This window comes from Anomalospiza imberbis, chromosome 2 (assembly GCF_031753505.1).
Source record: "Anomalospiza imberbis isolate Cuckoo-Finch-1a 21T00152 chromosome 2, ASM3175350v1, whole genome shotgun sequence".
In the NCBI taxonomy this organism is placed as follows: Eukaryota; Metazoa; Chordata; class Aves; order Passeriformes; family Viduidae; genus Anomalospiza; species Anomalospiza imberbis.
This window is the reverse complement of record NC_089682.1, coordinates 8,946,860-8,969,813: the sequence shown is the minus strand read 5'-3', so window position 1 is coordinate 8,969,813 and position 22,954 is coordinate 8,946,860. Positions and strand designations below refer to the sequence as shown.

At 39.2% G+C, this 22,954-nt stretch overlaps 1 protein-coding gene across 4 annotated transcripts in view; it reads left to right on the top strand.

The window, feature by feature from the left end:
• Positions 1-22,720, top strand: part of SYTL5 (synaptotagmin like 5) — a 72,394-nt gene extending 49,674 nt beyond the window's left edge. Inside the window, exons 8-18 of one of the 4 annotated variants that reach the window (XM_068179772.1) lie at positions 1,173-1,302; positions 3,110-3,216; positions 7,360-7,452; positions 11,878-11,943; positions 12,902-13,080; positions 14,020-14,122; positions 16,243-16,404; positions 19,501-19,609; positions 20,733-20,868; positions 21,740-21,948; positions 22,556-22,720. In XM_068179772.1, the coding sequence (XP_068035873.1) occupies positions 1,173-1,302; positions 3,110-3,216; positions 7,360-7,452; positions 11,878-11,943; positions 12,902-13,080; positions 14,020-14,122; positions 16,243-16,404; positions 19,501-19,609; positions 20,733-20,868; positions 21,740-21,948; positions 22,556-22,698 (1,437 nt within the window). In that variant the 3' untranslated portion in view covers positions 22,699-22,720. The remainder of the gene's footprint in view (positions 1-1,172; positions 1,303-3,109; positions 3,217-7,359; positions 7,453-11,877; positions 11,944-12,901; positions 13,081-14,019; positions 14,123-16,242; positions 16,405-19,500; positions 19,610-20,732; positions 20,869-21,739; positions 21,949-22,555) is intronic. The other 3 variants (XM_068179774.1, XM_068179773.1, XM_068179775.1) reach the window with 3 other exon arrangements.
• The last annotated feature ends 234 nt before the right edge of the window (positions 22,721-22,954 follow it).

Genomic DNA, 22,954 nt, shown 5'->3' with positions numbered 1-22,954 from the left:
CTGTGGAGATCCCTGCCAGGGCAGAGCTCCTCGTGCTCTTACCAGTGATGCGGTTTTTGGTTTGGCAGGCGTTTCTCTTTTGCCTAAAAATTGCTGTGGGTGTCCAGCATTAGATAATGAGTTGCAGATTCTCAACTGGGAGGCACGAGGGATGGGAGTAAGCATTTTTTGGCACTTTGGAGCCTTGAGTAAGTGCTGTAAAATAAGGATGTGACTTTCAAGCACGCAAAATCTAGCATTCTCCCACTGACTTCTAAGGGGAATTTTGCAAGTCCAGCACTTGCAGAAAATCAGGCTAAACTGATTTTACTTTTTTCTGGGCTTGGACACAGGGCTCTGCAAAAATTTATTCCATAACACAAAATGTGTGATAAACATGTTATCAGAACAATTCCTCTCATGTGCTGTTAGGACTCTTGGGGGATGTTTACCATTAAAGTTTGGAAAAAAAGGTAGATGAGTGTTTAGATCAGAGCCCTGTTGAACGCATCAATTTTCTTTCTGACTTCCAGATATTTGGTCTAATATGTTGTCTTTCCTAATAAAAAATAAGTTACTGTATATGAAGAGCAGTTTTAGGAGTTGTAAATAAATGAATAGTTGTTTTATTGATGTTCTTGTCGGCACATAGACTGACTTGTTTTCAAGTGCATTAGATTTGTTGGAAAAATCCATTTAATTTAAATGGAGTTATGTTATTAGCTTTTCTTTTACAGGTAGGCAAGAGGTCTTAATGATATCAAGGATATTGGCATTATTTAAGGGGTTTTACTGGCATAATCAGTTCAAGTGCATTTGGGTTTGCCCTGGCTGAAATCATTATGCTAGTACAAAACCCACAGGTTTTGTCTTTTCTTTCTCTTTTTTTATTCTGATTTCTGAACTGAGTGAGCTTCTAATAGATTTGAGTGTTTCTTTTCCCTGATACTTTACTCTGATTCTTCAGCTGCAAACTCAGAATGTAAGCAAGAATTGCATCTTTGGGCTAATTTTGTGCATCATCAGTGCTAAGCAAAGCAGATTATACTGGAATCTAAATATATTCAGTAATGGACTGGATTTTAAAGAAACTTTGGGGTTCTGGAATCTAATAGAAATTATGCTTTTATAAACTAATAGTGAATAAACTTAGATTTTGTATTTATGGCTTGTGCATTTTTCTTATTGGGCAGGACACAGGCTTGGAAAATGACATGATTATTCCAGCAAGTGAAAGTGTACCTGAAGATTTAGTAAAGAAGCACTGCAGGAAACCATCTGGAACACCTTCCATTGCAGTTTCTAGGATATCTTTGTCATCAGGCAAGTATTAAGTCTTTTTCTTCTTTCTGGCAGCCTTTATTATCAGAGGATTATGCCCATTCTTGTGACCCTGCTCCTTTTGTTCTTAAAACATGTTGAAAGACCAAATGTTAGTTTCGTAAACTTGCTCATTCTGAAAACACTTCGCTTTTACTAATCAAGTTCATACCCCTTCACAAGTTTTACATTAAAAAATGGGAATCTTTACCCCAGAAACATTGCTTCAATGATATTGTTAGGTAAATCACATTCTCTTAGAGTTGTTACAAGATTTAATTCACAAATGCATGTCGTTCAATCATTCTCTTTGTGCTCCCCTGGATGAAATACTACCTGTATATAATATCACTCTGCTGCTGCCATTACATTTCACAACCACTTTGCCCAGAAGCAAATTTGGGAAACAATGTTTGGTCAGAGAGCAAGCCCGTCACAGACTTCTTATCTGTTAATTTTTATATGTGATGCTCTGAACGAGTCAATCCATCTGTAATTTACCTCATTTCATTGGAGGAAGGGCTCACACAGGAAGGTGCTGTCACAGCCACTTTGCAGTAGTGGATGGAGGTCCTCTTTTTCCTCTCTGAAATGGGAGGCAGGAGCAACCTGTACTCTTCTGCTTCCCCCAGGCTCTCAGCTTCCCGCAGGGCTGGTGGAGTGGGTTTGGGTTTACAGCCTTCTGTCTGAAACACAGCAGGGCTCACTCTGTTGTAGCTGGATTTAGCCCAAAGCAGAAACCCAGAGGTGCATCCCACAGAGCTAATCCAAGGAGGCAATGTTCTTTACCTCAGACATTTCAGCTTGAAAGTGTCAGAGTTTCCTGGAGAATATTGTTCAGTGCAACTCCAGGCAGAGATGTTATAGATGGCTACTTATTTAGGAAGTAAAAATTCTCCTGTTCCTGCTACCTTACAAAATAAAAGCTTTCCTGGTAGGTAAGAACTGACCTCGTGTTACCAAAGCAGGTGGATGCTGAGCAAAACTGTAGGAAACTTGGGAACAGGCCTCAGACTCTGCATTTGTCTCTTTGGCAAAACTCAAAGGGCATTAAGCTCAGGAGGGTGCCCTTTCCTGCCACATCAGCTGTAGAGCTGGTAGATGAACAGTTAAAAACTTTTCAGATTCCTACCCGCAGGATCTAAAAGTACTCTCTTCTCCCTCTTCTCTTTCTAAGTATATTGAAACATCACACAAAAGACTTATATGGGGAGGACTGGAAGGCCTTGGAGAAAGATTTTCTATATTTTATCCTGTAGGGTGGATGAGAGACCTGTAGGACTGAGAGAAACTGCTGGAGCTCTTGAGACTATTTGTTTCCTCCTAATTTCTGCACCAGGAACACTGTAACTACAAAAGTACTTTCTACATCCATCTGTACCCCCAGCTGCTTGATTCTGATGCAGATGCTGGGGAGATTTTAGTGGTGGTGGTGGTGGTGGTAGATGTCACAATCACTGTGAACACTTGGACAGTGAGTTTTGCAACATTCCAGGCTAGCAGGCCTCCCAGAGAAAGTCAAAATCTTGATGATCTATGGTATCATCCACAGAAGACATTCAGAGTGGATAAATAAATAGTAGAGGGGTAAAATTATTGCCCAGAAGGCTGAGCAGCATCAGAAAACATATTTCTTTCACCATTTATCATAGTGATGTTCTGTTGCTGTAGATTTGACAGATAATTAAAATATTCTTTTAATTTTTTTTTGTTAAAAAAACATTGGGGCTGGGACAATACTTGTATGGAAGATCAATGGAATATTTCTGTACAAACTATAGTAAACATTTAAATTGTTTTTGTTTCCCAGACCGTAGCAGATCTGAGATAGATTTGAGTGAATCTTTCTCTGAAGCAAATGAAGATACCCTGAGCATAAGAAGCAAATCTGTACCTAGTGCCTTAGATCAGGAACTGGTGAGTTATAAATATGTAAATGTTTGTCTGGTGGAAATTCTGTTTGTTTGAACCAATGAAATCTAGACTGTCTGTGTATCTACATAAAATATGGGTAAGGCAGGACATTCTTTCAGGGATATTTAATGAGTTTTTTAATAGTGTCATCTAAGTATGTTTGCTGTAGAGTGATTTCAATGAATAGTCATCGTTCCAATTTGTTGTTAATTTGCTGGGTGTTTAAGTTCACAGATGAAAGAAACCTAGCCTGAAAATAAATTCCAGGCACTAAATTGCACATGCTCCAGAATTCTGTTAATTTGTATTTGCATAAGTTTTAATTTTGTTGCTGAGAAAGTTTATAGTTTAAGGGCTTTAATCGTTGTCTGGTTTGGTTTTCCAATTATTTGCATTTTTAGCAGGAAGACACAACTTTCTCTTCTGGCAATGTTGCTTGCCTCATCTTCCTGTTGACTCTTCCATACATCTCCATGCCTTTTTTTTTTGTGTATTTTATGGACTGCTTTTCCTGAAGTGATTCACAACTTCCATCTCCTCTGGTGCACATATCCAACAGAGGCAATCTGCAGATGTGCATCAATGTTATAAAAGAACACCCAAGCTTATTAAATATGCATGGGGGAGGAGGGGGGGAGTTATTTAAATAATCCTTCATCTAATCACAGTTTATTCTAAAGTTTCCAAATGTGTGCTGGTAGCTTGTGCATTTTGCCTGTCGTAATCCTGCCCTTCCATCTGCTCTTTCCAGAAGAGCATTGGCCATGGCAGATGTCTCCCCTTCCTGTGGTGTTGAAATTTGAGTCTTGATGGAAAACCATGTGTTGGGATTTCCATCTTTTCTTGGATTAGTAGCAGTCAGAGAATGTGCCTGCAGCATTGCTTTGGGCTGATCTTTGAGGAATTAACAAAAGACCTTCCCGTGTGTCAGGTGTTGGTGGAAGAAAAACTTCAAAATTAGGTGGTTTCTTTTTAAATTGTAATAAGGAAAAATGATGCATTCTTTATTTAGAAGCTGGAAAATAATGCTGAAGAAAAGCACAAAATAAAAAAATGCAGACTTTATATTTCTTTATATCTGTTCTCTGCTCCAATTGAGTTACAACTTAGATATTTCTCTGAAGCAGCTGCCAGAGATGACAAACTCCCTTCTTTGAATTTTCTCTCCTTAATCAGAGATTTTGTTTTGTATTTCTTTCTTGCTGACTCTGAATGAAATTTCAGATTGCATCTCTGCAACTCTGTAGCTTCTTTGCTAGCACAGGAGACCTCTCTTGTGGCATAAACTTGATTTAGCTGCTCTGGAGTCTGGTGCTAATTTCCCTTTAAAATTAATTCATAACAGGAGTCACAGATCTCTGATTTCACCCATATCCTCACTTTCTCTGCCTTATGAAATGAACTGATTGCATTCATCAGCTTTTGTGTTACCATATTCATTTAGGGTAGTTTGTCTCACAGGAGTCCTTCAGAGTCTTGTCCCATATTCATTATGTATGCAGTGGTTTGAGGTAAAAGTTGTATTTCTGCTGGAATTTAGTTTATTTGATGTAAGAGACAAAAAGAAAAGTATCTGGTGATGGTAACAACAGCTCCTGCAGCCTGAGAAAAGCTGGAGTTTCACCTCCTTTTCTTCTAGCTGAGGTCCTTCAGTCTCATTCCTGGGTGAGGGAGCTGACAGCAGTGGTATGGGAGATGCCACGTGTCAATAGGATATGCAGATTGCTGGAATTTATCAGTTGAAATGATGGGAAAACCTTTTAGTCACTTTGCTTCTACCTTTGTCAGAGAAAACCATTACCCATACAGAGAAATCAGCAGGAAAATTGAACGGATATTTTACTTCTCTGACTTAGTATTGCTTTTGATAATGAAAAGGGACAAGCCCCAAAACCCACATGGTGTGGCAGAGATTTATCAAGGAGCATGGGGAACCAGCCAAATCCAGTGTTGTGTTCAAATGGGAGCACCTTTTCTAGAGAGATGTGTGTTGAATTCCTGACCAAGTAGTGTTCATTACATGCTCAGCTGCTTTTTTAGGAGTAATTGGGTGATGTGCACTTTATAGCCCCCACTGGAGACCATGAGATTAATATCCTGCTAGCTCCTACTTTAATAAGCTAATAACAGCAACCAATTACATAGGTGCAATTCTGTAAGAACTCCTGAGAAATCTAATGGTTGCGGTGCAATATTAATTAAGAGAGTAAGTTAAATATTAACGTTTCTTTTAAAGTTTTAGATTTCTGCTTGCAGGCAAAAATTCAGCAGTTGTTCGGACTCCGTGAAGCAACTTTAGAATTTGAAACACCCAAATCTGAAAATGTTGCCTTACTTTTTCCTCCGGTGTTTAATTATTCTGCAGTAAAAATGTAGCATTGTTTATTTTCAACTTCACTGATATGCATACAACAGTGTGAAGGAAAGAGTTTTTCATGTATAGAATTGCTTCTTCCTGCTCCATAGGCAAGTAAGAAAATTGTATTCTTGTTCCAAATTTAGAACTGGACTACATCACCTGACATCTGATCTTAATGAGGGGAATAAGGAGACACAGTCTCAAGCTACGTCAGGGAAGGTATAGGTTAGATATTAGGAAAAAAAAAATTTCACTGAAAGAATAATAAAGCACTGGAATTGTCTTCCCAGGGAGGTGGTAGAATCACCATCTCTGGATGTGTTTAAAAAAGGACAGGACATGGCACTTGGTGCTATTGTCTAGTTGAGGTGTTAGGGCTTAGGTTGGACTTGATGATCTTAGAGGTCTCTTCCAACCTCATTATTCTGTGATTCTGTGATTCTGTGTGATTCTGTGAATAGAAATTACAGGTGGAGTGGTTTGTTGGGGTTTCTAGTTTGTTTGTTTCATTTCAGGTTTTGGGGAGATTTTATTTTTGAATGATTCAGCTGTATCCCTGAAATAGTTTGCTCTGTTGTGCCTAGGCCTCCACGGTCTTTCCCTTTCATTAAGTATAAGGTATCTATTACTTCCTTTTTTTTTTATTTTCCTGTGGGGTACTAACAGTGCCCCACAACACTGTGGGGCACTGTCAGAAAGATAAGAGACCAGCAGAGCGAGCTCATGGTAAGAACATGAAACTAAGTCTTTTCTTCAGTATGTAAATTTTGGTGATAGCTTGCTCTGATTTCCCTCTGCTCAATATCACATATGCAGTAACAATTGAAAAGCAGTAATAGAAAATCACTTTTAGGTGGTTTCATATCAGTTCAGTCACTGGAGAAAAGGAGAAAAGCCAGTTTTAGGTAAAGTATGGCAAATGTGCTGCAAGTTTTTTAATGTGAATTGTGAATTCAACTCTCCAGCAGCATTTCTCCCTGCTCTGTTTTTGCTGATTAGCACAGAAATCTTTGAGACTCCTGAATTTGAATACAGTATTTCTCTGTTTAGTTTCAAAGAGTGAGAGCAACTAAGCAATAGAGAATGAGGTGGGTCAAAAGGTGAGGTTTTTATAGCTGCAAAGCAGGTAGAAGGAACTTGAAAATCTGCCTTCCATTAAAATTAAAAACAAAGTCTTTCAAAATATGCCTGCCATAAGGCTTAGGGAAACATTGAGATTTCCGGGCTATGCCTAATAGGATTATAATTGTCTGCTGGCATTTTTTCCTGTTATTTTAAGTAAAAGTTAAGAGTCCCATTAGGACCATCAATCACATCTAAAGATTTAGTTTAGATTTTACTTCACTGCTGTGTTTAAATGAAGATTTTTTTTTTCTGTATATAGGTTAAAGATGCTAAACTTCAGTCTTGCTTATTAAAACTCAAGCATATATATGAAGCTGTGCAATTACTGATTTTCCACCTTTTTTATTATTAATACAATACAGAAATTTAATTACTTTTTTAAATGCTTATGAACTGGCTTGATATAAGACATTAAGTTTATGTGTGAAGATTTTCAGCGCTTAAACAATTGAATCCTGAAACCACAGCTGTCTCTTCCTCTTATGCTCTGTATCTGTGCCAAAATGTGGAAAATGTGAGCCAAAATTCCTTTAGAGAACAGAAATTGAGTGCATCTAGCACCATCTTCCTGAAGTGGAAAACTTGTGAACCAAAATTAAGTGACAGAGTTTGACAAAATACAACGCAGAACACAACAACTAAAATGCCTGTTTGTCATTTAGGGCTATCTGGATGAAACAGAAGAAGATATTGATGACATAGTGGCCTCTTGTTATCCAAGACAGCATGAACATATGACAAGTGGATTATCAACAGTAAGATCTTGGGTAGAAAACATGCATTGTCCTTCCACAAAAGACCATATTTCCTCCAGAAAGGAATTTATTTCAGATCACTTATCACATTCATCTTTCATTCTGCACTTGAGGAGCATCTTTTAACATTCAGACAGACTTTCTATTATATTATTAATGCTGCTTAAAGCTAAAATGCTGTTCTCTGCAGGGCAAGGAAAGAGAAAACTATTTTGCATACTCATTAGCAGACTTCCTCATATGCTGGGGTTATTATCAAGCTTACATGTGGAGAAGGCAAACCAGAGGTGTTTGCAGTGTGTGACTGCTCAGCTTTGCAGAGGAGCACTTGATCTTAATTAAATTGAAACAAAGAGAACAAGGCTGTGAGGGAGGGGGTTCCTTCTCAAATAACTCTCTGCTTTTTTAAGTGCTTGGGACACAAACATTTGTCTATGTGTTTGCACACATCCCACTTCCATGGAATCATTGTCCATCCCCCAACTCACTGTCTCTCATTCTTCGTGGCATGATTGCCACCCACATCTGGAAAGTATTTCCCTTTACTTCAGGGGAGAGGTTCTTGGGTTGGTGAAAATGAAGGGGTAGCTGCACCTGATGGTAGCAACAAAATTGGCATAAGAAGGTTCGCCTGTTCCTTATGCAGTCTGTTATTCACTGGGAAAGAAAATAGATAATAAAAGCAGCCCTTAACCTGTCTAGTTTATTGCTATCTGCTGTGTACTTCGTTTTTGGGATCTGTGGGCAACTGATAATATCTTCAGAGAGTCCTCTCTGGCCACTCTTCTTTATGGCTTGTGTGTAAGAATAGCTCTGGACTGCACAAAGCTGCAACAAACTCTCTGTAGAGTGTGTGAGTGCTGAAGAGGATGAAGGAAGATGAGTCTGAGTACTAAAAGAGAGGGGAAAATTAGGTCTATGACAATAACCAAAGAACTGTCTTTTCTAGATTGCACCCCCATTAGTCTCTGTGCAAGCAAGGCCAAGGGAATCCCCAGCGAAGATCTTGATCCTAAAGAAATGGGGTTGGCTGAACTTGAGCTTGGCTTACACGGGGAGGAGAAAGGGCTGAGAATATTAACATCACAGAGCATTTTGAAGTTTTAGATCTGGCCGTGTCAGTCCACTTTTCCCTCTGATTTTTCTCGTTCACAGAAGCAGACACAGCAGAGAGTGCAGCTCACACCAGGTCAGACGCGAGCACCTGTAGCCTGCGCACACTGGGCTAATTCCACCCACTGAGCCCAGGCTGGCAATGACTCACAGCCTCCAATGCTTGCTTGTCCCAGGGATTTTACAGACAGAATAATTTTCATTTCCTCTGAATATTGATAGGAGGATTGCAGGGGCTTAAGTGTTTTCTCTGTTAGGCCACTAATTAAGGAACTGCATTTAGAGATCCTTCCCTCTGTGCTTCAGGCAGCATTCTGTCCATGTGCTGGGTTTTGTCCTTTGCTGTAGATTTCCCTCTGACCTTTCTCTTAAGCAAAGTGCAGCTTTTCCAGGGCGGTAGGTTTGAGACAATCTCACATCTCAATGCTCCCATTTCTTTTATTCACCATGACATGTTTTTTAATGTCACTGCATGCAATGTTAATGGCAAAGTTGTGAATGGCCAGCTGCTTCTCCCTGCAAGAGAAGGGCAATTTTACAGGTTCATTTCTTTATTCTCCTTAAATGTGTTGCTAAGATTTCCCCATCGTATTTTTACCTTCACTTTGATTGTTTTAAGGCTTTGAGCTTCCTTGCACAAAGGAATGTATGTTTTTTATCCTGTGCTATCAAATGACTGTTAACTACTAAGTCACATTAAAATAATGTTATTAATGAACAGTAGGCTTGTAACTGTATTATTTCCTTTCCCTTTCCTTTCCCTTTCCTTTCCCTTTCCTTTCCCTTTCCCTTTCCCTTTCCCTTTCCCTTTCCCTTTCCCTTTCCCTTTCCCTTTCCCTTTCCCTTTCCCTTTCCCTTTCCCTTTCCCTTTCCCTTTCCCTTTCCCTTTCCCTTTCCCTTTCCCTTTCCCTTTCCCTTTCCCTTCTTTCCCTTTCCCTTTCCCTTTCCCTTTCCCTTTCCTTTTCCCTTTCCCTTTCCCTTTCCCTTTCCCTTCTTTCCCTTTCCCTTCTTTCCCTTTCCCTTCCCTTCCCTTTCCCTTCTTTCCCTTTCCCTTCCCTTTCCCTTCTTTCCCTTTCCTTTCCCTTCCCTTCCCTTCCCTTCCCTTCCCTTCCCTTCCCTTCCCTTCCCTTCCCTTCCCTTCCCTTCCCTTCCCTTCCCTTCCCTTCCCTTCCCTTCCCTTCCCTTCCCTTCCCTTCCCTTCCCTTCCCTTCCCTTCCCTTCCCTTCCCTTTCCCCTTTCCCCTTTCCCCTTTCCCCTTTCCCCTTTCCCCTTTCCCCTTTCCCCTTTCCCCTTTCCCCTTTCCCCTTTCCCCTTTCCCCTTTCCCCTTTCCCCTTTCCCCTTTCCCCTTTCCCCTTTCCCCTTTCCTTTCCCCTTGAATTTGAAATAAGTATGGCTAGTCTCACAATGAATATTTGGGGAAAAGAAAGAAATATCACAATGGATAAAAGACACTTGAAATCTACCTGCAACACAAATGAGCAAAAATGGAAATGGAAAGTGACATTGAAGAGAAACTGTATCTCAGTGTTAGTCTTTTATTTTGTGTTTTCCCAAAGCTATTGCATGAACTGTAAGTTTAGTTTTCTCTTCATCCTTCATCCTCCACATATTTATGTGGTGCTGTCAAGACTCACCACATCAGTGAGACTAAAATGTTCCACTGCTTTACTGCAGCAATAAGATATGATGCAAAACAAATATAATTCTTTGTGAGGTATCAAAATGAGACTCTCTGTCCTTCATATGTTGTTTGCTACTTACTAAACAGGAATATGAGTATTTTTCTTTGGGATTTTACATTTAGTGTATGCAATGTCCAGTGTAAATTCTACAGAACAGAGTCTGGGAGTAGGGGGAAAAAAGTGAAGTTTATCAACATTTACTAAATTTGTATACTTTTCTTCATGGCAAGCAATTCAGAAATTGTGTTTGCATAAATTCAAGGGTCAGGTGCCATCTATTTGTTTCAGACCTTCTATAATGGCTTTTTTTTTTACCCCAGCCATTTATCCCTTCCTGCCTGCTTACATAAAGATTGAGGAAAAAAGTATTTAGATTAGAAAGAGAGGTGTTTGGAGTAGAAAATCTCATCCACCTCCTTGTATTGGTATAGCCTTGGGGTTTTTTTCTGAAGTGGGCATACAAATCATTACAGGGATAATTGATACATTTTTTAGCACATACTCGACTGGTTAAGTCCCCTAACAGTGTAAAAGGAGATTTTTATGTATTTTAGAGGTGGAAATGTATAAATGGTAAAGGCTGGAATTTAGCTCAAGGCATGTTAGAAATCGGAGGAAATGTGTCCCGTTGATTGGTATTTGTTGATAATTCTCCAGTAATTTTAACCAGTCCAGTTAATGGAATTTCAGACAATTGTATAAAGGATTAAAAGGACAAGCATTTTTCTTTATTTTTTTTTTTCTTAATTAAGGATAAAGCCATCCAGCATAAATATATCAAAACCGTCTCTTTTTTTGCTGTTTATATTTCCTACATGGGATATAAAATTAAATTTATGGTTAATAATTGCTAATGTAAATAACACTTTTTCCTGTTTTTCTGTTGTTATTTACAACACTGACACAGAACTGTTTATCCCTTGAGCCTCCTGTGCTGCAGGGGCCTTGGGCAGGGTGCTTGGAGAGCTGGCTTTTGTCACAAACCAATTCCTTCTCTGTGGCCCTTTCCCTGGACTGTGCTCTTCCCTGCAGCTGGCAGGGAAGGAGATGGATCAAGACACAGTTCATGAGATCCTGCTCTGGCGAGCAGAGGAGGAAAAATGTGTCCCCCAGTAATGAATTACCCTTTTCATTTTCCCCAGAGAGTGACATGTTTCAACATTTTAGTGCAATTGTCATCTGTTCTTAGAAACTCCACAGAGAAACTGCCCCTTCTTACAAAGCACTGGTGCTGCAAATAGAGGAATGCTTGGCTTTTGACTGGCTTCAGGGAGGAGTGACATGCACATGGACATGTAAATGAGAACAAATCCAGTGTAATCCTGTATGAATCCAAACCTGCTGAGCTACTGTTCTAAAATATGACTTGTTTATTTTGATACAGAGATGATCTCATTTCTATGTAATTACTTTGAGCCATGCATCCTTCAATACTTGAAGTGTCTGGAGAACACAGCATTTCTCTGATTTGGTGATACCTTTTTCTTCCTTTCTTTCTCACGCTGGCTTTGCAATACAAATTTCCTCTACCTTTCTATTTAGATAAAGATTTCTCACTGCACTTACTCTTTCTTGTTGCAGCAGTTTAATGTTCTTTTCTCTTGATCTTTTGCACTGCCTTCTTTAAAGAACTCCCCAGAAGGTTCTGACAGAAAATGGACATATTTAAATGTTCCTGAAGCAGATGGTGATACTGTGAGTTCTCCTGAATCTTCTGCTCTAGCTTACTTTTAAGGTTTCTCTCTCCTTTCTCCCTTTTTGTTGAAGGATGTACCTGGGTGTCTTGCAAGGTTCCTGTGTGTCAGAATTTAGGTGGTTATATGTGTTTTGGAGCAATCTTGTTCAATGACTCAAAAGGAAATGCACACCAGATTTCTCAAATGCTTTTGAGAAAGTGTGGATATTTCTCCAGTTTTCTTTAAAAATATTCAGTTCTTTCCTAATTGTAAACTTTTGGAAGAGGGAATCCTCATAGCAGTACACCGCATTTTATGACTGTGAAGGAAGAGGGATTGAGGGATGATATATTATGCTGTAGAAGAAAAAATGGTGGTATTATTTAATTTATTTTTTTTAATTTACAAAAAGTGTAGAAATGGGGTGGGGGTTGAATTTTGCTCCTTCTTTTAGAATTGTTAATGAGAGACAGGTGCCACTTTAAATAAATATGGTTTTATACTATCTCCATTATGGGAAGCACCCCTGTAAGTTTTCCTAAGGGCTCTGTCAGCAGTTGTCTTGAGAAACTCAGTAAAAATGAGGTGACCAGCTGAGCCAGAGAGTGACTTTTTATTTTTCTTTTCTCCTTGGAAGTTATATAAGCTTACAGTTTATGTATCCTGTCTGCTCTTCAGTCCATTTATTAATTAAAAGGTGCTAATTTGGATTCTGTCACATTTATAAATAGGTTTGAGTCTTGCATGGAAAAACATCTGTCTAGACTTTTAAACTACTATCAACTACAGTTCTTATTCCCTTCACATCAAATCATGGCAATTCTATTCTGTGATGTATCTGTTTCCATAGCAAGTCCTAAAAAGTGTGACAATATTGAAAAAAAAAAACCAAAAAACAAGCAAAACAAAAAAAAAAGTAAATTTTGGGAAAGAGTAAAGTGTTGTAGCCTCTGAGCCCTTTTTCTGTTCCCCTCCAGACGAGCATAAACAGCATGGTGAGTGTTTACAGTGAAACTGGTGACTATGGCAACGTGAAGGTCAGCGGGGAAATCCTCCTCAACATCAGCTACATCTACAAAACAGGAGCCCTCAACATCCTGGTGAGGAGCTGCAGGAACCTGGCCATTGCAGACGAGAGGAAGCAAAGGACCGACCCGTAAGTGCTGAGAATCTCCTTCAGCTCTGCTGGGGTGTCCCCAGCACATCCCACCCTGGATGTAAGCCAGGGCTTGGGATTCAAGCCTGGCAATTCACAGCATCCAGCTGGTACAAGCAGCATTTTGGTGACGGCTGGGTTTGGGTTCCCTGTGGGAAGGGCACCTCCTGTGTGCTTCTTAAGGCAACATGTACCCTTTCTGGGGAAACAGTAAGATTATTTATATTACCAACCTATTTATTATTAGGTTGGTATAATAACCTATTATTTGATTTATAATAACCTATTATACCTATTTGGTAGGTATAAATAACCTATTATTTGATACTAAAAGGGGAAAAAAAAAAGAAGGAATAGGCAGGCAGTTTCTTTTACTTCTATAATCAAAACTGAAGTATATGAGAGGAGTGATGTTCTGGAGGCAAGGATTAATGGAAATAAATTTGTTTTCATGGGCCCATACTCTTGCTTTGCAAGTCCCATATTTTCTGAGCTTCTCATCATAGTTGTCAGTATAATATGTAAACTCTCTCATCAGAAAATAACTACTAGTGTCTCTAATCATGGTTAATCTATGGTATATAAATTATGAAGTTTTTCATTCTCTTGTATTTTTATTGTTTATTTTGTCATATGTGACCAGTTGGTAATCATATATGGCAAAAAGGAAATTGTTAGGAAAGCTTGTTGCATTTCAGAGGATAAACAAATTAATTTGGCTCTGCCTTTTGTTTTTCTGATCTTATCTGACTTACACCACTATGTTTGTAGGTAAGGGCCATACCTCTCCATATTTTGCATGTTCTCTGTTATGTGTTTACACTCTTTATACTGCAAAAATGAATTTCCTCATATGTGTTGCTGAGGCAGCAATGCCAGGCCTTTGCCCACACTGGTCATTTTATTCTCCTTGCTAACCCTTTGCTCCTTGCTCTGCAGATACGTCAAAGCCTACCTTCTGCCTGATAAGTCCCGCCAAAGTAAGCGCAAGACCAAAATTAAAAGTAACAGCACCAACCCGGAATTTAATGAGACACTGAAGGTGAGAAGAGTCTCTCTCTCAGGCCCTGATGAATGTTTCACTTGTGCTCATTGGTATTTTCCATATGTGTTCCAGTACAGGGATTAGAACTTGGGAGAAATGCCTCAAAAGGGAAGGTGTTTAAGCAAAAGCATTGAGCAAACCAATGAGCTGCAATTTGTGGCTTTCAGCATTAGGGAAGTGGTTTTGTTTGGTTCTCTCCTTTACGGTTAAAAATCCCATTAGTTTCCATAGATCTCTTTCAAAACTGTTGATTTTCCCATCTAGTCTGAGCTTTGAGTTGTTAAAAGCACCTTAAAGATTTTATATGCCTGATGCTGAAACAAAGCTAGATTAGAACTCCCTGTCTAACTGATTTAGAAGAGAAAATAACATTTTGCAGTTAAATCTGAATTCTTCTGGGAGGTTTAGCTTATTTCTAAAGAAGAACTAAGTTTGATAAGAAAATGTTGGCATCTGCTTCACTATTTATCTTCTTAAAAACCTATGGTGAAGTTCATTTTCTGTTGCAATGGGCTTGATGTGCTTGAGGACACAGTGCCCACAGCTCTCTCTTTCCTTGACTTTTACCCACCCCCACCAGAGAGGCTGAACTCTTCTGAGCCCCTCACAAGCTGCTCATTCACCTCCCTGGCTCTCTGGTGCAGGTGGGAATGGGGAATGCCCCTTCACTGCCTCTCTGGCATCTTGACCTGAAGGCTCCTGATTATTCTCTTTCCTATGAACTCAAAAGAGTTATCCAGCAGGCTACCATGAAACCAGAAACTCCTTTTAGTTTCTCCTGACTTTTTTATTTTTTTTTTAAATTTCAGTTACATTTTAAATAAGTTTCTTATAATAGAAGCAAAGAGATGTTCCCTGGCTGGTGTACTTGGCTTAGCCTGGCTACAAAACCATTTTGCAGGCACTCACACTCAGTCTGCTTGCCAAGGGAGAGACTTTTTATAGCCTCATTTTTAAATGGTATAGAGTAAAATTAAGGCTTGCCTGAACTGGGAAAAAATAGACTTTATTTATCAAGTAATATAGCACTAAACATGATTGCTTCTAGGACATAGAAGTTTCTCAAAAATACTGACTGTAACAAAAGGAGGTTACCTGAAATGTGCGTAGGTAAGGAAGTGTTGCTCATCCCAACTGAAAATCCTGTTAAAAAAAAAGAAAATAAAAAGAATTAAATCTGTCTTGTATCTTCCCTCTTTGACTTTTACTCCATTGCTGCAGAATATGAGGTTTCTCACAATGGGACAGTTGGAATCTAGGGTTAGGCATTGTAGAGATATCTGTACATAATTAGCAACTGACTGGACTGGTTCAGTTTTTGGAGAGTATTTGTTCATGTCCAGATATTGCTCCTGATGCAAAAATAAGAGATCTGGGTTTCTTTAGCTAATACTAGAAGGGTGAGTGTCGGGGAAATAATGGGCTTTTTGCTAAAAGTAGAGTGTGTAGAGCCAGAATTCCAGATGTTTATAATTTTCTGTGTATTTGCTAGACTACAATGCTAGTTTTTTAATAGCTTTGATATATTAATAGCTAGACATGAGTTTTTTAGTAGCTTTCAAGCCCAACAAGGGTTACTGATAGGCTCATTGCATTGCCTTGCAGATGCTGCTGTATGTGTTTGCAGAACAATTTTTTGTAAGCTACAAAGAAAAAATTGGAAATTAGAGTTGCTATCTGGAAAGCAGTATTAAGCAGACTCTCTTTAGGGCTGAAAGAACCAGTGGGGCTTCTTTTTATCATCCTAGATGTTGATCTGCTTCTTTTACATAAACTTGGAGGGAATTATCTTGTAGGACCATATTTTTAAGCATCATAATTAATGTTATACTCATAAATACTCAGTAAATAATATCAAAATAAAGCCATAATAGTGATGGATTTTATGCATAGATAAATTATCAATGGATGTATACAGCAAAGAAAGATTTCACATTAAAATTCTGAGCTTTCTGGCTAGATCAATCTTGCTTGCAAGGAAAACAAATCTCTCTCTCATGCTCCATTTGTTAACTGCTCTGGGCTTGGTGCAACTGAGCTAGAGCCATAAAAGGCTCCGTGGAAAATATTATTTCTGCTTATTCTGAGAGTTTCTTTTTCTCTTTTTCTGTTGGTAGTATGTCATCAGTCACTCACAGCTGGAAACCAGGACCCTTCAGGTTTCTGTCTGGCACTATGACAGATTTGGACGCAACAGCTTCCTTGGGGAAGTGGAAATTCCATTCGATTCCTGGAACTTTGAAAATCAGGGCGACGAGTGGTTTGTGCTCCAGCCCAAGGTAAGGGTTTCCAGGACTGGTGAAATTGCTGTGAAGCAAATTTAGCAAGAGTTAGTTTTTTTTTTTCCTTTGGAACTTTTTTATAAAGCAGGACTTTTTAAGTGTCTAATATGACTATTAAAAAAATTACTTATTTTTAATTCAGTAAAAGCATACTGGTTTTAAAATCTTCACGAATATTTCACATATGATTGGCTATTTAAAAACAATAACAAAAAAAAGCTTTTAAATAAACTGTAAGTTCATCCTGTAATAAACTCCAATTAAAAACGACTTAGTAAGTGCATTAATCTTTTAAAATAGCACATAAAACAAAGAACTTCTCTACCATTCCCCTTACCCAACCCTTATGAGGTTATTCAAGAAACAAGCTTTATTTTTTCAGTTCAAAGTGCTTTACACCTTTCAGATGTGACAAAACAACTTCTTAATCTCTCATTCACTTTAACTGCAGAGGCACAAGATAAGCCAGCAGCTTGGTCTGTGAGCAGAGCACGCCCTGTACTCACTGAAGGGCACGGGACTTCTGTGCCCAGGGCTCCCCTGCTTTGGCAAAGGGGTTCATTTCTGGAAGAGATTCAAAGAGCTCTTGTAAACTAGAGGATTAAAGGCTTGCTTGCTCCTGCAGCAGCCATAATCCCCAGGAATTCCAGAGGTTTAGATTGACATTTAAGAAAGTGCATCTTTCTAATTGCAAAAAAATATAAGGTGTGCAGCTAATATTGTCAAGGCTGACTGGATGATTTTGTTCTTCTATGTTCATTTCATTTAAGGAAATCATATTATCTTTTGGGTTTCAGGAGAGAGTGTTTAATTTTTGCCCTTCTATCATGTGGGAGATGGATCTGTTTGCTCTGTAATGAATTTCTAGGTAATTTCTTTGAATCCTAACAGGAAAATAACTATAAGAGTCATGATCTCTGCTGCCTAGGAAAATAAGTAATGAGGCACCAAGCATTTCAGCCAGTCCAGCTGGAAGGTGCTGTCTGATTATTTCCAAACCCATTAAAAAGATTTTTAAATCACTTCTTTTACTGTCAAAGAAAACAAACACAGAATTGGCCTTGTCTGCCTCCTAAGTTGTTACCAATAATGTTTCTAAACTTAGAACACTGCTAAAGTTTTTGATCACAAAGGATGATATTTAAAATAAAATTTTTAAAAATCAATTACTACTTTTGGAATTAACAAAAAAGAAGCACTGGTTAATATCCATACAAAATACACACTGTTCTCCTGTATGGACTCCTGATAGAGACAGGAATGGAGGAATGGCAATCAAACATTTTCTGGGATTTATTACAGCGCTTTGTTTGTTTTATCATGAGTCATTTAGCTGCTTTAGTGAAAATGTTGGAGACTTGAAGTTGTGTTTCTTCTATGAGCATTGAGAGATCTGTTTTCCAGAGAGTGTGATTAAGTCAGAAAAAGTAGAGAAAATAGTTCTGTGGCTAAAGAGAGGACAGAGTATAGAGTCATGTGGGCTGGGGGGAGAGGCTGACAATTTTTTTCTGACATTAGGACTTACACCATTGCTTGTCCACCAGTAGAACTAAATTAAAAAATAACCTTTGATGCCTTTATGGGAAGCTTGATCCTAAACTTGCTTAATTTAGGCCATAAATGAGCTGCCTGACTGGCAAAATGTAGATGTGTAAATTATTCCACAGCCATTTACTACAGGTTTTCTTTAGTCCTTTGCTGTGGCAGCTGGCATTGGACACTGGTGTCAGACAGGACTGTTTTTCTCAGTCAGTGCAGCAGTGCCTGTGTTGCTCTAAAAATGCTTCAAAGTCACAAAAGGGCCCTGTTGCTGTACTAAAATTGCTTTGTTCTCTGTCCCATGCTTGGGTGCAGACTTAGCCCAGTGCAGGTGGTCAGCCTGCAGTCTGTGAGGTGGAGGCAATGCTGGCTCTCTGCACACACCTCATGAATTCCTGGTGGAGTTTTGCTTTTTTCTTTTTCTTGTTTTCTCTCGGTAATAGAATTTTGACCTTCGTGGGGTGTCAGGAAACAAGCTGAATACATCTCACAGAAATGCATTCACAGGTCAGACATTCCTCCATGAACAGTCCTTTAAAGGCTTCTGTGGTGCCCCGTGTGCCTCCAGCAGCGTGGGAGGATCCTCTCCCTGTATCCATGTCCTTCATCCCTCTGAAGAAATCAGGAAGATTTGTTTATTTGTACCCAAACCTAAGCACTGAAGCATGTACAGAAATCACATCACAGAATGGTTTGGGTTTGAAGGGGCCTTAAAGATCATCCCATTCCAATCTCCTGCCATGGGCAAGGACAGCTCTCACAGGACCAGGCTGCTGAGAGCATCTGAGCAGTCCCAGTTCCACCAGTGGAGTTAGAGCGCTCTGTGTTGCATCCAATGTTTTTAAAATTTAGTTTCCAACTTCTTACAACTTGAGTGGAAGTTCAGTACACTGCCAATGAAGGCCTGATATTATTTTAAAAAGGATGGACTGAAGAGCACTGATTGCATTATTCTGGGAAAGATTTAAACATTAAAAAAAAAAAAGGATGCAGAAATAGTAGCTATGTAGAAAAGAAAGAGGACACTGGGAATAACAGTTTTTAAGAAGTTTTTCTGTTTCAAAGCTGCACTCTGCTCTCCCTCACCTTTGTTCCCTACACATCTAGTCAAAGAGTGACTCAGGAGTGGCTTCTCTAAAATACATGAAACTAATTACATTTTAAATCCTGACTGGTGCAAATAAGGGCTGACTATCAGCTTAAATCAGTTATAGTTTATATACTCAGAAATAAGTTTCAGGGTTTTTTTTGCTGTTGGCTTTTTTTACTTATTCATGCTACATAACTCCTCTGTGTGTTCACTGAACAGTGTCTAATGCCAGATGGGTTTATTTTTCTGATAGCCTGCATTCCCTAGCTCAGAAAGTTTTCTAAAATGTGATTGCCTCTAGTTTGGAATGTCTTATTATCTGAAACTGGGCTGGTACATCTTGATGTGTTTAAGAAGTGTTTAAAACACTCTATGGATGTATTGTTATATTTCAACAGAATTAAAATCAAAAGCAGAAGGTGAATGATTAGCCTTGGCTGGATGTTTGTTTGTTTTCTCTTCAGGTGGAGGCTGTAACAGATTTTGGGCTTCAATACAAAGGAGAACTGACAGTGGTTTTACGTTATATTCCCCCAGACAGAAACCTAATGCTTCCTCTGGGGCAGTTCCAAGGTAAAACAAACATTAATAAAGAGGATCTTAAAAATCATGTGATGATGAAGTATTAAAAATCCTCACGTAGGGTGAAGTAATGGTACTGGTGAAGATTGAAATCATAGTTTAATATGCTCATTTGCAGAATCACAGAATGTTAAGGGGTTGGAATGGACCTGAAAGACCATCTAGTCCCAAGCCCCCTGCCATGAGCAGGGACACCTTCCACCAGACCAGGTTGCTCGGGTCCTTATCCAACCTGGCTTCAATAGTTATGTGTGGAAATTCTGAAACATGCGTATGTTTCTTTTGCTTCATCCTTTACTCTTACACTGATCTTTAGGAGAGAGAAAGGAAGGGGAATATGCAGTCAATGGTTGATGCATGGCTCCAACTTAATTAAAAAAAAAAAAGCCAGACATTAGGTAACATGATCAAGGGCAGCCACAGAGAAATAAATTGTCTGCATTGTTGTCTGAGAGTTCTTTTTTCAGCTAGTTATATACAGTGTTTAGCTGATCAAGTAAGAGACTTCACTTAATTCTTCATGCTTAATTCATCTTTATCTGCCTCCTCATTTTCTCCCATTTTTCACACTGCTTTTCCTCTGCTCACTCTAACTGTATTACTGCTGCAATTTGGTCCTGTAAAATCTTATTTGAGTTCTTTAGGGTGAGCCATTATTTTCATCAGCATTGAACAAGGGAGAAGAGTTACTATCTCTTTGCATTGTGTTAGCATGAGGAACAGCAATCCTTTGAAGTGAGAGCAATCACTGGGTAGCACCTGAGTGCACATGGATATACCAGATGCAGGTATATCACTGTCTCAGTGACGGTATTGCTTGTTGGCATTTGCATTTGATGGATTAGATTTCTTTCTTCTCCTTTCTTCTTTTTTTTTAAGACAGATCATATTCCCTCTACTAGTAGTAAGGTTTCCTCAAGGTTTGCTCTCTTAAAAGCTCATTGTTATCAGCTCAGTCCAGAAACAGTCTGCATTTTTAAAAATTAGTACATTTTAACATCACTCCTGATGATTACTTTTAAAAATCTAGCCATGACAATTTGCATTTTTAAATCAGTCTTACAGTGTATGCATAATTTCTGATTGGAATTTTGCAACTTTGTTCTATGCTTAGGAAAGAGAGGCTTCAAAAAGGGAAAGAAAGGAGATTCTCATCTGCCATCTGGAGGCATATTAGAAGTCCTCATCAAAGAAGCAAAGAATTTAACAGCAGTGAAATCAGGAGGCACCTCTGATACTTTTGTTAAAGGGTTTGTGGGGTTTTTTCCTCTCCTTTTTTTAATGACTGCACTGGATCTAATTTAAGATTTGTGTCACATGCCTGTAAGCATGTGGGTACACAAAAAATTTACATAGTACGACAACATATGTGTGTTTTTAGACATGTAGCATTTTGTGTTGGACAGTCAAAATCCAAGCTACACAGAATGCTTGTGCTTGAAAAAAATTAACCAAAACCTGCATCTCTCATTATAATGGATTCCTCATAAATGTAGGATATGCATTATAAATGTTACATTTAGGAAGTAATAGATACCTTAAAACATTTTTCTTTGCCATTTTTTGCTCTCAATGCTAGTTTTCAGGCTTGCTGATTTCTAGATATGTTCCAATTCACAGTAATGGGTTGAGTGTTTTTACTAAACAAGGTCGACAGAAGACATCCTGTCTAATTCCCTGGTGGAGCTTAGAATTTATCTTGATCTGCTGTGCCTAAAACTATCACTCAGAGCATACATTTCAACAGAAAAAGTAATTTTCATTTCTTTCTGGACAATCTCTTGTTGCACTTTGAGCTGGACACTGGACAAGACTCCAGAGAGATCCCTTCTAGCCAATCTTTTTATGACTCTGTCTATATTTAGCCTCACTGAAACAAAAAGTTTGTGGTTGAGACTTGAGGCAAGGAGACTGAATTCCAATTTCTGCTTCTGGTAACTGACACTGTAGGTATGAGAACAAATGGAGCACAAATGCTAAATAAGCACTTGAGGTAGATGCTTAACATAATACCAGTTGGGAGATTGGATCCTGATCCCATGTGAGCCTTTACATAATTGTTATATATTATGAATACTATGTGAAAATCCATTTCCATATTCATTTTCCATTATCTCCCAGATACCTGCTCCCAGATGACAGCAAAGCTACAAAACACAAGACTCCCAGAGTAAAAAGGAGTGTGAACCCCCAATGGAATCACACCTTTGCCTTCAGTGGCTTGAATTCAGGGGACATACGGAATGTCTGCCTGGAACTGACTGTGTGGGACAAGGAGTCGCTTTCCAGTAATATTTTTCTGGGAGGTGTCCGCTTGAGCACTGGAAATGGTAAGGTCCCATCTGACTCAGGCTGTTTTTCTTACTCTGCTCTCCTCTTTCCCTACCCCATGTGATTCATGAAGGACAGAAATGCTACTGAGTGTTTTGAAAATACACGGGAAGTTGTGGAATTTGAAAATGGAGAAAAGGCAGCACGTAGATAACCTGTAGATGACTTAGTTCTTTCCTCCACTGAATGAGACACAAAAATTATGTGCCCATTTGTATTTCTGCACAGTCTAAAAGAACTGTGAACACCTTGGGAAGCATTCCTTAGCGTCCCAAGTGAGAAGGAGTCAACTATTTCTGTGCAGCAGCAGCAGCCTTTGTGCCGACCGTGGTGTGAGCTGGAAGAGGTGTGAATCCATTCCTCCTGTGCTGGGAAAAAATTGTTTGTGGTGCAGTGTGGGGAGGTTTATGAGCCTCAGCCCGTGTGCCTGAGGGTGTTCAATACCAAACTGGTGCTCTCCAGAAGCTGTGTGTTTTCAGTACAACTCCCTGTAAAGGTGGAAGTGTAAAGTGTTTGTCATTTCTCTTGTACACGGTTGTAAATGAGGAGCGATGGTATCCAACTGTTTCCTAAAATGGCAAATTCCCATGTTTTTACCTTTGTCAGGTGTAAGCAATGGCAAGGAGGTTGACTGGATGGACTCTCAAGGGGAAGAGCAGCACCTCTGGCAGAAGATGATAGACAGTCCGGGAGCTGCAGTGGAAGGGGTGCTAATGCTGAGATCCAGCATGGGGAAACGCAGACTCTGAAAGACTTTAACTCCTGGGGGTGCCACAGGCTCCCCCAGGGGGGTACTCCTGGGGGTACTCCTGGCTTCAGGGGTGTCCAGGCTCTTGTCACTTTGCCCTTTTGAAGGTGAGAAGGGTTGTAACCTTTGCCTTGGATATTAAGACTCTGAATGAGATTTTAATGCATTCCGCACTTTCATGCACACATTCTTTACCCAGGCTTCTTGTGTGAATTGTTTCTCCTGAAGCCAGTGAGAACTGGAGCTTGCACACAGAT